At 37.9% G+C, this 18398-nt stretch overlaps 1 protein-coding gene across 1 annotated transcript in view; it reads left to right on the plus strand.

Moving 5' to 3' along the window:
• The window catches only part of LOC116806640 (3'-5' RNA helicase YTHDC2), a 43225-nt gene extending 25640 nt beyond the window's left edge, over positions 1 to 17585 (plus strand). The window contains exon 25 of the mRNA XM_072922616.1: positions 1213 to 17585. Coding sequence (XP_072778717.1) covers positions 1213 to 1353 — 141 coding nt within the window. The 3' untranslated portion in view covers positions 1354 to 17585. The remainder of the gene's footprint in view (positions 1 to 1212) is intronic.
• Positions 17586 to 18398: the final 813 nt, after the last annotated feature.

Genomic DNA, 18398 nt, shown 5'->3' on the forward strand with positions numbered 1-18398 from the left:
TGAACTCCCTACACATTCTTCACTCTCACGCTAAAATTCACCTCAATTCATTAACAGCCAAGAATGATTTCTGTCACATCAGCTCTGAACCACTCCAGCTTGTTTGTAACAGATGTTATTACCAGTGAAAAAGAGCTCTACCTCCAAACTGTCCTCTCCCAGCAGTCAGCATGAAACACACAATGAATAAATATTATCTCTTCAGCCAACAATTTTATTTACCACTATTCTAAGCAGATTAAGAATGCCAAAAGTTGCTTACTTTTCAGACATATTCAATGCCACCTGATTTTATATCTATATCAGCTGCAACTCCTGCTTTTAATATCAACCACTCCTATTTACATGGCTAAACAGAAACAGACTGCTGCAGAGAAGGGAAGAAGGAAATAATATATTTTATGCATTTAGTACCTGGCCATCTGGTACCTCAGAATTCTGCTCAACTTCAAAACAGCAGGAAAATAAAATGGGGGAGCCAAAAGAGGCTTTGCTGAAGCAAAAACGTATTTATTTATATAAACAGCAATTGGCAGCTGATGCAGAGGATACATAAATCCAGTTGCTAATGCACAGGGTTGTGTGAATTGTAATGCCATAACTAAGCAGTAGCAAAGGAAATTAGAATGACATCTCTGTCCATGCCATCCCTATTTAAATTATTTTCCCCCCCACCCCCCCAATTTTCTCTTCTGTGTATCACTGGAAGAAGGGCGAGAAAACAGAACCCTTAAGGTGCTTCCCTTCACCTAGGGAAGAAAATAAAAAGAAATGCAGTAATGTTTAACAGCTTCAGTGTCCTCAACATTTGGTGGATGTCTCAGGAGAAACAGAGAGAGTAGGTGAAATTTCTCATTAGAAGACTACATGACTGCAGTAGTGAAGAGAGAGGGAGTCATTCTACTTTGACCAAAAGTCAAAGTCAGGTACAGATAAATAGGTTTATCTGTAGAGAGAGGTGGTGATTGCATCACAAAAAGAACTCAGATTGGAGAAGGCCCTTCACAGCTTTCAGCAAACTCCTGAACTTCTCTGAAGCTCTCTCTTTTTTGCCCCTTGAAGGATAAATGGGAGAAAAATGCATCAAACCGTGTTTGATATGAAGCCACAAGTTTCCTGATAGCTGCAAGGGAGTTATAATTATCTAATTTCCCTATATTAATGATTTTTAAATGAATTTAATTAATTACTTTTAAATTTGAATTTTTTCAGCTCTCACCTGCACTTGAACTGAAGATTTGTGATTCTTGCCACACACACACAAAAAAAAAAGCCAGTAAAAAAAACAGATGTCAAAATGGCAGAAACAGAGTGGCGATACTATACCTGGTTGGGGCAAAATGTATGAAGTAGTACAGGGTGATTCTGGAGATAAAGGTAAAATCTGTATAATGTAATCTAGATTGGATACTGGTTTTAATAAAAAAATTACTATTTTTTTATATTAATTCACCCAGAAGCCGTTTGAAATTTACATTTTTTTCCAGATATGCCAAAATATTTTGCTGCTCTCAAAACCAAGTCCTGTAATATTTCAAGATGAGAATCTCAGTTTTCACTGTCAAGTAAGTTCATACCTTACTCAGCTGTTCAGTAATTGTATGGAAAATGAAAATGCTCAGAGGAAGGCAAAGCTTCAGCATACAACCTTTTCCACCACAAAAAAATTTAATAAAAGATAAAAAAGATTTCTTAAAATTGCCTTAGTGTTTAACTCTAAGTTTATTGCAAATTGTAAAAACTTGACTAGATATAGTGAAATTACAATATTCAAGTATACCGTTAGACTGCAATACAGGTACCAAGCTTTGCCAATTCTGAGTGCAAAACAAAGCTAAATAAACACTGTCCTTGCAGTTTGCTTGCACTTGTAGGCATACACAGTTCACTTGGAATATATTTGTATGGATACATACACTACCAAACGGCATTTTATAGGTTTATAATGCTTTATAATCAATTACACCAAATAAAGGAAAAAAGTCAAGAACACTAATTACAAAGAAAAAGAGAACTGCCAAATGCTTGCTGGAAGCAGAATGCAGCAGGACACTTTGGGCTGGTTATTTATATAAAAACATGTGACAGCAATAGAGAAATACACTCAGCAGCTTCTTCTGGGAGTAAAGAAGGGCTTTTCAGGACCTGTCCTAGAAGTTATGGTGCAAAAGATGGCAAAATGGCAAAGGTCGTGATTTCTTCTTAAGAGAAATCCAGTGAAGCCTGGATTCCAAAAAGTCTCATTGTGCCTAGAGATGGTGGGTAGATAAATCACAAGATCTTCAAAATAAACCACTTCAGAAGCCAAGTTAGTAAGTAGGAATATAAAAATAGCAAGAACACGATGGCACAAAAATCAGAAAGATGGAAGTGTAGCATGTAACAAAGGAAGAGATAAAAAGAACATGTGATAAAGACACAGGAATAGTATGAAAACAGTCATAAAACAGATGGTTCAATCCTTCTCAGTTTTTCTTTCCATGGTTGCTAGATCACCTAAAGTTCCCTCAGAAACAAGTTCATATAAAACAGTAGTGAAAAGTGACAAGAGGTAATGGTTCTAAACTAAAAGAGGGCAGTTTTGGACTAGTCTAAGCTAGAATTTTTTTACAATAAGTGTGGTGAAACACTGGCATAGATTGCCCAGAGAAGTGGTGGATGCCCCATCCATAGAAAAATTCAAGGTCAGGTTGGATGGGGCTCTGAGCAATCTCATCTGATTGAAAATGTCTCTGCTCACAGAAGGGGGCTTGGACAAGACAAGTTTTAAAGGTCCCTTCCAGTTCAAACCATTACATGATGAAAATTACTGATGTAGACTTTGAAAATATATGTACAATTTTCTGGGTAGAAAAAATGGAAAAAAAAATCCTTCAGTTCGTTAAAAATCAAGAGCCATCATAGTTATACACAGGAAAAATACATGGATTGTTTTTAAATGATTAGGCAATGCATAGATTTCTCTGGGACCTTTTGTATAAAAATATGTGCATTGAAAATAAGAATTGCCCGTTAGTCAGGGAAATTACAAATAGATGACCGTGAGAAAACACTCAAACTGCTTCAGCTTCCTTTTTCATTAGAAAGAAACCTGTAATCAGGCAATTAATTACTCTGCACTAGGAAAAAGAAGAAAACGAAAGCTAAAATTAATTAAGTGAGCATTTAACCATAGTCTACATTTTCAAATCACAGACCTGATGAAATTAATTTTTAGAAAGTAAACTAAAGGAAACTCAGAGCACTTAATACTTAAGAAGACTTGTGGGAAGGAAGTGTAGCTCAAGGAGGTTGGAAAAAGCAAATCAAAATACTTCTCTCTTCAGAAACAGAGAAAATTGAAAGTTTTGGGAAATATAAACTACTCAGTTTAAGCTGAGTCTCAGAAAAACACTGGAACAAATAAAAAGCATCCAGAAGACAGGACAAGTTGCATAAGTAACTTGAATTTTTTAATAACGATAGCTGAATCAAGATGATTTTCTCAAGGGCAGATAAGAGCCCTTGTGCAAAGGAACAAGTCAGAAGATGCCTTTTTTTCACCTTAGCAGGGCTTTTGGTACCATCTCACATGACACTCTCATTAGCAAGCCTAAATGAATCCTCTAAAATTGATAAAACTATTTTAAAAAACAAATTTAGACCTAGCAATGGATAAATGTCAAAATAGGATGGCAGAAAAGGCAGTATCACGGCAGGTTGAGAGGTGGGTCTGCCCTGGGTCTAGTAGTACTTATGGAGTAATTTCATTAATCATGTAGATGATGGAACCTAGTGAATGCTTATCAAATGTGACATTTCTCTGTACTCAATACAGGGCCTGCAGCTTCTTTCAAGTCCCTAGAAAACAAGATTAGGATCAAAATAATCTTTTCAAATTGGAAAAATGGCATAATATAAAGGACATGATTCAGTAGGGAGAACTTTGAGATGCTACGCCTGTACCTAGGTAGACAATCAGCTGTACAAGATACAGAATAGTCATCTTGAAGCTTCCTGATGAGAAATTTAGGAAATTTAATAGAGTACCTACATGAGACATTATTATCACACCTTTACAAAGCATAAAGTTTAGTAAAATAGTACTTGTCTTTTCTTATAAAAACATAGTTATGAGTCCTAATGTATTAAAATTTTCAAAATATTTAGAAATCCTTGGATGGAAAATAAAATGCAAGTTTATAATAACTCTGTATATTTTTTGTGAAAGATTTTTTTCTTTCACAACACAAAAATATCAGGTTCATGCGAGGCAGAGACTCATAGAATTATGTAAAACTATCAGTCAGGGATGAATCATCACCAAAACAAGGTCTGACAATCTCTTTTCACAAGTAGATGGAGGAGCTGCTAGTAGCCATCTGGAAGCCCCAATTTCAGATGCTCACTTGATAACTCAAATCAAGTACAAGACTCATTTTCCCACCTTTGGGGCAGCAATGCCATCCTCAGATCCATATTACCAACAGAGCATGAGCATACTTGCTTATCACAAGAAATGCTTCCATTTGGACAGCTGTAGCTTCAAAAACTTGAGCAAAACTCAAGAGACCAAAGATTTAAATAACCTGCCTCATAACAGATGAAGCAAAGTGGATCTCTCCTGTTATTACAATTATGCTTATAAATACATACCTATAGCTTCCATGAAATATCCCTTACCCGATTTATTTTCTCTGCAGTGAATTTTTATTCTGTAAAGTACTTAGTTATTACAGTTTTCAGATACCTGTGAATTAACAGTTTGGTTTTTACTCAGACCAAATGGAATGGCAAAAGTGGCAAAACCAGTACACATCATATATTTAGTTTCTACAGCCAGTGCACCCTTCCAGCTGCTTATCTATAAGATTACAACTTCCAGGATTCTTTACGAGAGAAAGGCTTTTGCAGAGAAAATATTTAGTCCTGTGGAGAAAAGATGACAAAATCTTTATAAATGTGCTACATTTTTTTAATCACACCAAAAAATAACATGTGCAAGCTTATGTCCAGGATTTTAAAAACTCCTTTTGAATATTTAATGATCATACATATACACTATGTCTCTAAACCTGTTCTAATTCCTGGCCTTTGCTGAGTTTTTATCCCCACACAGATATATTGGTATACACACACAGAGCAGAACCTGAAGCAGAGGCAAATGATGGATGGGCTGTGAGGCCACGTTGATTCCCTCTGCTGCAGTGCAAGTCAGAGTGAAGCACAGCATCCTTATTAAAGATGCTGTCCATTAACTTCTCCTTGCTCTACAAATCCTTAGTTATAGCATATTAGCAGTGTACGCCTGAGTGAGCACTGCTCTAATTTGAAACTGAAACAATGCTTGCATCCCACTGTGACCAATATTAATTAACATCTTTCTTCTGTTTCCCCTGAACTCTCCTCCTGACATTTCCAGGTAAAGTTAAATAAAAATATATGTCAATATGTAAAAGCTGGTTATTGGCAAATGTGTCATGTAATTGAAGTAGCAGATGTTGAATGTCAATTAAAATAGTTTCCCTTTGGAAAATAAGTGTGTTTATCTATAATATATCATGTTATGGTCTTTTTTAATAACAGTGATCATAGCAGGCAGTCTTTGCACATTTGACAAATTGATAATGTCACAAAAGATATAAGCTTCCTTAAGAAAGCTCTTAAGTAAGGTGAGAACTCACTTGTACATTTATTGATAAACCAGCTAAGTCCAGAAAAGGAATACACAGTTTAAAAAATTGCAAATTCAGGTGTTCCATTATTGTTCTGATGGCAACCAGATTAAGCACAATCTGACTGTGAGATGTAAAATTCAAATTATGTCAAATTAAATGTTTTCTAGAAATGCCTCATATTTGAGAGAATACATAAATTGGTCATGAAGTTTTTGTTCCTTTTTAATGAATTTTCTTTATTTTCATTTACCTGGATAAAAGATCTCAAAAATGTAAAAAGGCTGTACTGAAACACCTTTTAAAAATAGTTTTTCTATCAGAAATATTATATTCCTATGTAGCATACAAAAAATACAAGTATATCAGTCAACAGTAGCAGCCACTTCTGGCTTTTTTTCTGCTGTCTGAAAATCAAGCCAGTATGATGTTTTAATGGAGCACCCTTCTTAGACAACAGGTTTTTTGTAATATAATTATCTAGTTAAAAATATGGAAGGAGTGCAAGAAAAAAACATAGGTTTTGATCACCTTTAATAGGAGGAACTCAATTTGTAATTTAACTGGCCCCCATGTAACTTAATATAACTTAGCAATATATTTTCAATTAACATGTAAGTACATTAAGCTCATGTAAAATTCAAATAGCAAGAAAGTGAATTAAAACATAAATATAGTTCAAAATCTGGGAGACATTCCCATGGCAAGCAGAAACAGAGTCTTGTGTCTCACCTGCTATTTAGCAGAAGAATTCCTTACTATAATTTAGTAAACTAACAGATTTCCCTCATTTCTCGTGTAAGATACCTGCAAAAGGATGCAAATGTATTCCAGCCAGTGACACACATGGCTTGTCACTGCCAGCTGCAGGGTGCCACACCACCAGCTCCAGTTCCAGTGCTGGCTGAGATGACAACGTCACCAAACTGCGGGTGGTCAATGCCACTGATCTCCCATTTCCAGGTGAATATCACAGCAGACTACTTACACTCAGCTTCCAAAGGGGCAAAGGATCACCTGCAAGCCCCAAGATTCAAGAGCTGGTCCCATCTGGATCCAGGCACAATCCCACCTTTTGTGGCTTCACCTGTCTTCACAAGTCCCAGCTGTAAGATTGTGATTTTGTGCCCAGTGGCTACAAAGAAGCCACATCTTCAGGTGGCTTACAAGCCAAACAGTTATCAACTACAGCAAATGAAAGAAGAGATGCAATGCCTAAATATTGATTGGAGGCAATGTTTTAAAAGCAAGAGGTGGCAGAGGTTTCTGAGCAGATTCTGGTGCAGTGCCAGCAAGCGTTCAGGTTTTTCTCATTGTCAGGGCTATTTCTGCTTTACTTCTCTGTTTCAGAAGATAATTCTTGTGTTTATGTGGCAGAGTAGATTCTCTAGAAGGCAAGTGGCAGAGCTCCCATTTCCTCTGCTTGGACTTGACCCAGAAAATTTGCAGGACTTCTAGGGGAGGGGCTGCAGGGATTCACTAACACAGCTTCTTAGGTGTTTTCTGACTGCTGGTGGATGACCACTGCTAATTCACAAAGTACTGTGCAAAAACAAAAACTAAAACTAAAGTCACACCTAAAAGTGAAAAATAGACCTCATCCACTTAGTAAACCAAGAACTTCACAGAGTCTGACATTCTATTAATTAGTGCTGGTAGGACAAAGGGAAATGTTTTATAAAGTAGCATCCTTTGAACCACAGCAACAGTATTGTTATATGTAAATAAATTGTATTTCATAATCTTTGAAAAAGGGTATGAGAATGTAGTTGAAGGAAGGAAAATATTGAAAACAAGCAAACTTTGGTCAGTCTTGTGGTAAACACCAATGGAGAGTTATGACAGCAAGTTCTACAGATAATTGCTGCATTATTTAAGGTTAAATCCAACCACTTTCAAAAAATAAAATGATTCAAGCTATTCAGAAATATCAAACAGCTTTCCACAAAACACTTCAGTATTTGCACAACAAATTTTAAACAAACCCACTTACAAGTAGGTGCAATTCCCACAATAATGATGTCCATGCATTTAGTATCAAGCCAAATGATTCATAAACCAATGTGCTACTAGGTGTCTTAATTGCTGCCCTTTAACTAAAACTAAGAAAAGACTTTTGAATCATATATAAATATTCACCCAAAACCAAATCAGTCTGCTGTGCAATCACAAAATAAGGTACTGCTCTACTCAGGAATTTCAACATGCTATGTGGAACACAGCTCCTTTCACCATCCTCAAATGTCCTCAGAATTATTCACTTTAAAAATTACCTGGGAAGAAGTCAAACATCAAGCTCATTGAGTTTTTTCTCCAAAAGGAAAATATATTTCTTTTTCCAGCTTTACATAGATTTAAAAAATATCACCTGCTGCACTGTATACCCGTGTGTGAGTCAGGACAAAAAATAGCAGGAAAAAAAATCTAGTAGTATTTATGTTAAAACATAAAATGCACTGCAAAAAATATTGATAACCTCAGTATAAAAGACCAAAACCACACAGTCCAAGCCACTCATTCTTACACAGACTATTTACTTTTTTAATTCTTCCAATCTGCATTTAATACAATAAGCAGTATTTTAAAAATCAGACAACTTACTTTATTTACAATATTCTCATCATAGATCTGAAATCATGCCCTCCAGTCCAAATATGTGATATAAAAGCAAACCTTATGAAAGACTACAGAATGCTTAACATCCAAAAATACCACAGTGACTTGCAGCAGTGCCCAAGCCAGTCACATCCCATGGGCATGCTCAGAAAAAGGCATCAAATTCCTTTTCTGTATCTTGTCAGGGCAGGAATTACAGCATCCCCCAGTGGGCATAACCAGACTATTAAAACCACAACATACATTTTTACACAGATGCAGCACAAGCATCACCCTCATTTATCTGAGGGCAGAGTGCTGTGTGCCAGTGCCAATCCCCAGTATGAAGTCATTGGGAGCCAGAGTGCAGTGAAAATCCACCCCATGCACAGAAAAGCTCAGCAAAGCTCTGTATTTTTTTGCTTTGAAAAAATATGATCCCCACTACCATCATTCTTGGTGGCAAACTGGAAAGGCCTCTGAGCAAGGCAGGAGTCCAGTTCACTGAGTGTGCTGAGAGCCCCAGCTGGAGCCAAATGCACAGAGGGAGGGAATTCTCAGTTCCTTTCTTAAGCAGCTCTTGGCTGGTAGGAACCTTGAGGAACTTACAATTAGGCATATATATAATTTTTTTAATAAATATATTTTCATATATAGAGAGAGATAGAGAGAAACTATTGACTAGCACTTGTACTCAGGAAATAAGAAATTTGTGTTCTTCCGTCTGAAGGTGGTTCACTCCCTGATCTGCCATATCACAGGACAGACCCCGGCTATTAGATTTTTAGAGAGTTTGGGACCAGTCTCCTTTATACTGAAGCCATGTCAACGAATAGAAAAGCTGCACAGAGCCAGAAAGGGAGTAAAAGGAAAAGCATGACTCTTGCACCCTAATAGGATATTCAGCTGGAGAGAATGCAATTATAATTTCCAGCTTCTTCCCCCAGGATTGTTAATGCATTGTATATTGAGCAGCTATTCAGCGAAAATTCGGCATAATCTTGGGAACAGGACTCAATCACAGCATAACCACAAGGGTACAATCCTGATCCCTTGTCTTCTTTTTCCAGCTCTGAAAAATCTTGTCTTTTCTATACAATGGCTTTAGCAAAAGGCAAAGTCTGGCTTTGCTCCGTGCAGTCTGGAGCTTAGCAATTATTGTGCTGCCCCTAGGAGCTAATAAGATCTTAGGCTGTACTTGTGGGTGTTCCTGCTGACACTTTTTAAACTGCTGGCATGTCTAACAAACCATGGTTTGAGAGGGGAAGGGTGCAAGGCAACAGCTCCCAGAGCCAGCAAAGGCCTGTCCTCCCTGTTTGCTCATGGTGCCAGACTCCATGGGCAAGGTTACACCAGGTTCTGCTGTTCACTTGCCCAACATGACTGGTACTTGCTTTACCTAATTAGAGCAAGTTTCCTTCACAGGGGGTAGGTTTTCCATTTCCCTTTCAGACAATCAAAGGAAGGAGACAGGAGTTATCCTGGGGAGTGCTGACTGCATTAGGTACTTTGTACCTGCCAGATCTTTTGTTTTGCCTGCCAGTACCAGGAGCTGGCCATTATCCAAGACAGCATGGATGGGATTCACAAGGTTAAAAACAGGTCTCAAGAGCAGACCCAGTCATCCTATCCACTGTGCTTGCAGAGCTGCAGTCAAGGGAACAATTTATCTTCTCCTGCTGAAAAGATCTAAAGCATGTTAGATCAGCTATCACCTAAAATCTGCCTGTTTCACTCTCAACTACACGGCAACATCTGGGCAACCCGCTCAGAGGCTGACACCCAAACTGCAAATATCTAAGGGTAAGGCTGATTAATCCCCCTCCACATGAATCTTTCTGACTTCATCCTTTCTCCTCCTGTATGCTGATGTGAAATACTGACCACAATCCTTCTTTGGGCCAAAGCAGAAGACAAACCAGTCCCTGAAATACACTGGTTATTTCGTAGCACTTTCATCAGCTTCAATAAGCACTGGATCAAATCTTACAAACTTAGAGGTTCTCTTCCAGGATCCCACTCCCTACTCAGCTCTCACTAATTTTAATAGCAAATTGAAGTAACTCTCATCATCAGAAAGTTCAAGTACTCATTACAAATTTGCAATTCAGCCATAAACTTCAATCTGTATGGTCTGCCCAAAGGAAAAAAGAGAGCACAGTTCACCCATTAGATCTAATGAAAAATTTCAAAAGCCCATCACTAGTTTTGCAAAGGAAATTAAACATACATATCTACTTTTTAAACTGTTTAAGATGTTTTCCAAACTGGAATGTCAGATTGCCTATACCATCAATGTCCTGGAATAACATTCTCATCAGTGGCAATTTCTTTTCAACAAAGTATAATTGAATGGACTAGGCTAGGAGTAGCTATCACACATAACCCTGACTTTTTAACATGGTAAGAAAGCTGAAATAAAGCCATAAATTATTCAGAGACAAAATTTATGCAGAAAAGATTAATTAAGATACCTGATTAGAATGCCTCTAAAAGGTAGTCACTAGACTTGGCCAGGAAAAAAAGTGTTCACTCCAAAGAAAGCAATGAACAGAGGACTAATTTAGAAAGTGACCCAGGACTGAAATCTCCTGGTCTTTCCCAAACCTCCTCTGCTCAGGGTATTTTAATGAAAATCCTCCCCCATCCTCATTATTGTAAAGTGCAGCCCTGCTGTTAATGGCAAGGCTATGATTAATGCAACAGCTCTGCTCTAGGAATTGGGTTATTTAGATCTGAGGTGGTCAGATCTGATGAAGGCCATGTTAAAAATGAGAGTGATGGCTCAAAGCCGTGTCACCCACAGTAGTATGCAGCTCAGAAACAGTGCAGAACATGATTTATCTTGTTCCAAAATTATATTTCAAATGTCCTTTAGTGCAGTTAGTGAAACCTTTATTTCTGAACTGCAGTCTGTGTGCTCCTATGCACTGATACAGCAAGTGACCCAAACTGCTCCTTTACTTTGTCAAAATTGAACAGACAGAGTCCAGGCCAGAAGAGATGATTTGGCCATTTGACCAAACTGCTCATGACTCTCAGACTCCAGCTTCACTCCTCTCTCCTTATCAACTGCCCAAAATTGCAGAAAATACACATTCACCGCAAATATATTAAAAAAAAAAAAAAAGACAAACCAATGAGGCTTATTTGAAGACAAATTATAAATAATGTATTTACCTATTCTCAGTCTTTGCTCATCAGTTCATATTTACATTCCTCTTTCTTTGAAGAGCTACTAATGTGTGCTGTTTGCTGACCATTAAAATACTATCACACAATAGTCATGCATTCCCACAATATTCTTTGAAAAAATGAACAAACTGAATTTTATGGACTTTATTGTTTTCTCTAGCTTAAAATAATTTCAGCTACTCATGTCTGTCTCCATTCCAATTTTTGACGGCAATTTAAAATATTTGCATGACAGTTTGTGCAGCATTCTCATAGCAGCCTTATCATTAGACTTGATGAGAGCTAAAGCAAAGCCAAACCCCAAGTCCCCAAATTACTCTCTCTTCTCACACCATGAACCTCTTTTTGCCATAATTCCAGAGGAAAACCTTTATCAAGCTCTTTGCAATCTGTATCCATTACCAAGGACCTGCCTGGGAGACTGTGCTCTGCAGCTGCCCCTTCCCCTTTGAGAAGCTCCTCTTCCCATTTGGGTGCTTGGAAGCACAAGACCAGCCATGCCCTCATCATTACCCAGGTCACTCACAATTATTTGGTTTTAGGAAAATAATAATATCTTTTTCCTAATAATTTTCTAAACAGAATAAAGCTGAATCCTACGTTAAAGTCCAGTTCAGGACTACTCTGACACTGGCAAACTCTAGCTCAGAACAAGGCCAAACCAACCAAGTCATAGTCCTACTATTTTTTCCCTAGCTCATACTTCAAAATATTTTTGTGGTGTAATTTAAGAAAACAGATATCTATCTGTTAAATAAACATATATCATGGTTAGATTTTCCCCCCCCAATAGTTATAACTGGATTCATGTCCCTAAATCTCCTTGGGAATTTTTATTCCCTTGATAATAATAATAACAGTGAAATTAACAGTGACATTACAGGTGAGGTTTCGTCACTAGAGAACATTGGAAGGCAACACAGAACAGAACATGAAATTATATTAAATTAAATTATTAATTAATTATATTACTTAAATTCTGCATAATTCAAAAAATGCATTAACCTTCATTTATAGATTTAAATATAATTGATATTCTAAGTTAATTAAATTAACATTTTTTAAAAGTATTAGAAGTATTAAAGAAGCAGAATTTAAGAAAAATCAGCAAAAGTTTCACAGACCCACTTCCTGGATAGACAATTTTATTCTCAAAGTCTACTGATTATTACTGCTTAGCTTTGTTTATGCTTTCCACATCCTCACAATCCCTGTCTCCTTTTGTTTCCCATGTCCATTGGAAGGAGGCAAGGAAGCTCCTTTCCCTTCTGACTGTGTTGTATTTACTGCATGACTGGAGCTGTACAAACAGTGAAAACACAGAAGCATGCAAGATGTGAATATGTTGATTATTCATTTATATAAACAGATACCATACCCTCAAATTCACATGTTTACAATTGTTTACTATTGAATTTTTTGAAAAACCAAACAAAAACCCACAAATCCCCAAGTCCAGCTCTGTGTTCACTACAATCTCTGTTGCAATTACAGATTCAGTTAATTTCCTAATTTGCTTTCTGAGAACATAAACTACTGCTTAACTTAAATTTAGGTGCCAATTTCATTGCAGATGTTCAGCTTGCTGCTTGGTTAAAGGATTTGCAGTTTCATTCTGTAGATTTGTTCTTAACTGTCAGCTCTATTATCAATAAAGCAGAACTAAGTTCTGGCTCAGTGTCATCCCTGCCTTCTTGAGTTATGCATGAACCTGAGCTTTTAGTCTGTTTGGGAAGAAAAGCAGCTGCAATATGGAAGCTTAATTTATTGAAAATGAAAGATAAAATTAGGAAGTTAAAGAGATTTTTAATTTGAGCTTCCATACATTTTTATATAAACTATGTGTGTATTTGCTTGGGGAGTCTTAGGTGTTTGGGTTGTGGTTTTTGGTGTTTTGTTTTTTTTTTTTGCTTGCAGCACCTGGTCATTCAATATGCAAACCTTGTTAAATTTATGATACTGTACACCTGCACTTTTGTTGCCAGAAGGTATCCCCTCCCTGAAAATAAAAATAGAAAAAGCTGACCCTGCAGAAGGTTTGTGCTTTGGCATGGCTGCCCCTTGCATTGCCAGCAAGATTTTTTCATTTATTAAATTATTACAGGCTTAATTTCAGAAAAAAAAAAATCAATTCTAGAGAAGACTAATGATAACCAGCTTGTAAACACTTGTAAATATTTCAGATTTAATTTTTGGCACTATAATGAAGCAATCCAGAGCCTGCCAAACATATCAAGAGTTAAAGTCATTACACAGTTGGCATTCTCACACTGGGGCACCTGGATTTTGGGTTTTTCATTACATCATTGTACTGGGACTTAACAACCCTTAACATAAAGACTACTGGTTTATAGAAAAGTGATCTGATGAGTCCTGTCCAGCCTTTAGGGGACAGAAACAATCTACCCTACATATGACATGCAACAATCCCAGCCAGAGTTCTGGGTAGCAGTGAGATCAGCAAATGCCTGGACAGAGACCGATTTATCTTTTCATTTCCAGAATGAAGCACCCAGCTGAACCTAAGTAACCTGAATCCTCTCTGAAAAGCTTTCCCTAAATTCTCTTCAAAATTCAAATGAAACCATAAAATCCACTTTGAAAATATATATTTACCTATTCCAATACTACTGAAATTTCACTGAAGCTTGGCATATTTCAATGCCCAAACTCTGATCCACAGGAGTTCCAATTATGCGCTAGACTTACATCTTTACAAGTCTTATTCACTGCAAGATAAAAGCAGCCAGCTAAGTAGCTGCATCCTTGTACACCACACACCTAACAGTGAGTAAAGCACACCAAAATGGGTATGTAATTTAATTACAACCTTGGATAATATCTTTAAAAGCAGGTTGCACTTTTAGGGATTGGAAGCCACTTAAAGCCTTCAGAGAAGTGCCATGAGTCCAACACTCATTGCACAGACAGCACACATTGCTTCTGTCTTCTGCTAGGATCAAGCTGACTTTGAGGTGAAGAATTTAGAAAGAATTTCAGTTATCACCCATTTTGCATACTTAACTCCAAATTTAAACAACAACAAAATCTATTTCTAGCAAATATTAAACCTCCACATATTCTCAAAGTAGAGAAAGTTTAATACAGTACCTTGTTTGTAAACAAAAAAGCTCAACTCTTGCATAGAAGTTCCAGTTTATTTTTATGCAGACTGTTTCCACATTGGAAAAGGCTCCTCTTTTGAGGAATCACTAGATTTTTAAATAGTACAACTATTTATTCCCTAATGATATATTAAAAGGACATATTTATTCTGTGAAGAATGCAGTCCAGCCAAAATAAGTTATTAGAGACAATGGTGAGCTTTTCCATATCCCCAACTGTGTTTTAGGTTGCTGACTCAAACACATTAAATAAAAGAGAGCAAAGACTTAACTTATTGCTCAAGTCTCTCTTAATTACCTCCTCTGAAAAAAAAAAAGAAAAAAAAAAGTAAAACAGAATTAACTTGATTTTGACCTTCTATTCATTTGTACTATTTAGTTTCTAATATGGAAAAATTGAGCATTTCAAACCCCACACTTCCCGTAGCAGCACATGAACCACAAGGCAGACGACAAGTTCATTAAACTCCATTATTTCAAGTGAGGTTGCAGAAGAGGAGGAGCAAAGGCCATGGCTCAGACTTCTGCAGTGAGAGCCAGACTGAAATGCCCACACAGAATGGAAAAATAATTCTAGTTCTGGAGCTGAGCTGATCAGGATGCTGCTCAGCCCCACAGGTAAGACAAAACTGCAGGCAGGGTTTGTTCCCTGCTCCCCAGCCAGCCTGTTGAGGATGCCTGTCACCCTCCCTCACTTAACTATGCAGGCGTGGTCCTCATCCACCAGGCAAACTTAGAGAATCCCAAAGGACACCACAACCAGAGAAGAAAGGTCTGACCCAAGCAGATGTTCATAGCTGGGGAGGAAGATGACACAGGAGTCACCCCAGTTGTGAATTGCACCCTAAAATTCACCTCTAAGCAGCTTATGGCAAGTACAACAACACCATGAAGCTGCACAGGATCTAGTTTTAAGACCTGTATGGTCACCTTCATTTTGCTAGAAAATAAATTAAAACCAAAGTTTTTGTGTGTTGCTGACATAATTTAGTGTGCTTACTTTGCAAAGGTAAATAGTAAATTTAATAGAAAGTCTGAAATTAGTGAATGTAGCACAGTATTCACAGAATTCTGGCAAAGTGCTTTATTTTGCGACATTTCTTTCACAGAAGATTTTTCCCCTCAGACTGCGCTGTGCATGGTTTCCTTAGCTCAATTTTGGTGCCATTTACAAAGTAAAATGGACAGGGAATTAATAATTTACATGCTTATGTTGAAATCATTACTCTAGCTTTCCTGTTGAGAAAGAAAGCACAAAACAAAACAAATGAACATCTAAATTTGTCATAAAAATAGCTGCATGTTTGGCACAATTGATTTTCTCATTGTAAATAAGGATGAATGGTTTCAGATGGACTGATCCAAGATATTTTTTTCATTTAAGGTATTTACTAACTTCAAAAAGGTACATTATTCATGCTAAAAGTACAACACACCTCACTTCTGCTCTACAGTTTTCTTCTTCATATGCAATACAATAATCCCATGCATGAGAACTTGGAAGGTGGAAACAACCCCTGGAAGGCATTTACATTTATTTCAAGTGTCTTACAAACAGAACAAGCCTTGCAAATTAAAGCATTTACTATACAGAAGGTAATATGACTGCTGCTGCTCTTGAAAGTATCTCTCAGAAACACAAAATTGCACCTAAAGATTCTACATGCTATGTCAAGCACTGAAAAAATAGTAAAACTTATATATGTTATACTCCTTAAGCCAGTGCTTTGTACCTATATGTTATGAAACAGTATTTTATCCCGTTAAACTATTTCCTCATTCATAGTGTTTTCCCCACTCATCTCAATGTAGCTGTAGAGGGTGTGAACTTACTTCTTGCTGGATAAAAACCTTTGTGAATTCAAAAGTAGCATTTCCTTATGGATTTCCATTATAGGATCTAAGACAGAGTGCAACATACAGCCAGAAATGAACATGGATAAGCAGGGGCTGCAATTCCAATACCTTAGCAGTAAATATTCTCCTGTGTGGTTTGAGTTGGGTCTCTAATGATTATTACACACACCATTTCTGCTGATTTACATGACACATACTTGGAATAACTTTGTGCTGACACACACCTGAACAAGTTTTTGATAAACATGCCTGCAACTGCAGAAAACAACACCAACTGCAGAAACCTATCCCATTTCACACTTGTGCTGATATGAATTAAACTCCTCATTTCTATATTCTGTATGTGCTCTCGGGCCACCTGACTGCTAGAGAGCGGCATTTTGATCTCTGGAATTTTACACTGCCAACAAAAAACACCAACATGAATCCTCACCTCAAAATCTGAAACCCAGTTACCACATCAGGGCATCAAGAAAAGCAAAGCTTCCCCACTCTCACCCCTGGCTTTCCCAAACACAGTTAAATAAAGACAAAAGGAAAGCAGAGGTAAAAAATGACAAGCCCAAAATTGTCAGAACTCAAAATGTCCCTCAGACATTTTTGGATGTTCCGGGTCCAGGCCAGAAGTATTTGAGACCCTGGCAGACAGCTGGGAACAGCTGTGATTTTGGGTTTGAACCATGGAATGATTTACCAACCTTGCAGGAAGAACAAGAAGTCACAACAGTTTAGATATTATAGTAGAAGTAGTCACAAAGTAAAGGGAAGAATTTTTGAGTGCTGTACAGGCAGGTTTTAGGTCTTGTAAATGGGGGTCAGAGGTTTTAAGATGGAGGGATTTGGGCCTGCCCTGTCCTCCCTCTTTCTTCTTCCTTACCTCCATGTTCTTGGTGATGTTGGCACTCACAGATTGGTTTAGAGTAGAAAAGCACCATTTAATATAGCTAATAGGCATTGGGGGAAAACTGTAACCATATAACACATAATGTACCATATAAAAGATAGCAGCAGCCCTGGGCGGGGAGAGAAGAAGCAATCAGGAGTCAGAGAGGATGTCAGGGTGTGTGTGTGCCTCTGCCTGAGCTGCTGAGCAGACTGCAGCAGCTCAAGAAGAAAATCCTTTAGATAACTTGCAATAAACAACTTTGAGACTGGACAAGAGACTGCTGAGCCTTTCTTTGGAAGCACGGGGTTGGAGGAGAGACTTTACCACCACACGGAGCCACCCCTGACCCAGGGTGAGCTCCGGCACAAAATGACCTGCTACCTGTCTGAATCCACTCCTCCTTTGGCACTTGTGGTTGATGGGGTTAATTAACAGCCTCCTCACGCCAGCACAAATCAGTCAGAGCTCACTGTCAGCTCTCCAACTCTTTTGGCAAGGCAGTTCCTTGCCTGTAAGCCTTCTGCGGGATTTGCTCCTGCAGGAAAGGTGCTGCACAGCCACCAAGCCTGGGCTGCTCTCCAGTCAGCTCATCCAGAGATGCTCACAGTGAGCTCATCGTGCCCAAGCCTCTCAGCCCAAGGTTTACTTTTCAGTCTGGCTGCCTTTCTCTGGCACAGGTACAAGATATTTTCCATACCATCTGCTCATCTATGATATAAACAGGGTCAGCAAGATGTTACATCAAAGTAATTTACACCTACAGGTGCTGAATTCTCAATAAGTAACACATCAGTACTAAGATAAAGCTATCTACAGCCTTCCTAAGGTGGACAGGCCTTTCTGAGAGGCTCCCCTTGCTGCACATGTAACTGCCAACCACACAAAATAAAAAGGTTCACCAGGTACCATTTGCCCCAGCTACCTTTGAACACTTAAAGGGCAGTTACACTGCTCTTATGCTGTAACAACCCTAATTTTAAGAACTCAGCTCCACAGCTATTGCAAATGCAGGTGACCCCAATGGGAAGAAATGATGATGTCTGACTCCAGTTCAGAAGGCTGAATGATTTCTTTATTATAATTATA

This window comes from Taeniopygia guttata, chromosome Z (assembly GCF_048771995.1).
Source record: "Taeniopygia guttata chromosome Z, bTaeGut7.mat, whole genome shotgun sequence".
In the NCBI taxonomy this organism is placed as follows: domain Eukaryota; kingdom Metazoa; phylum Chordata; class Aves; order Passeriformes; family Estrildidae; genus Taeniopygia; species Taeniopygia guttata.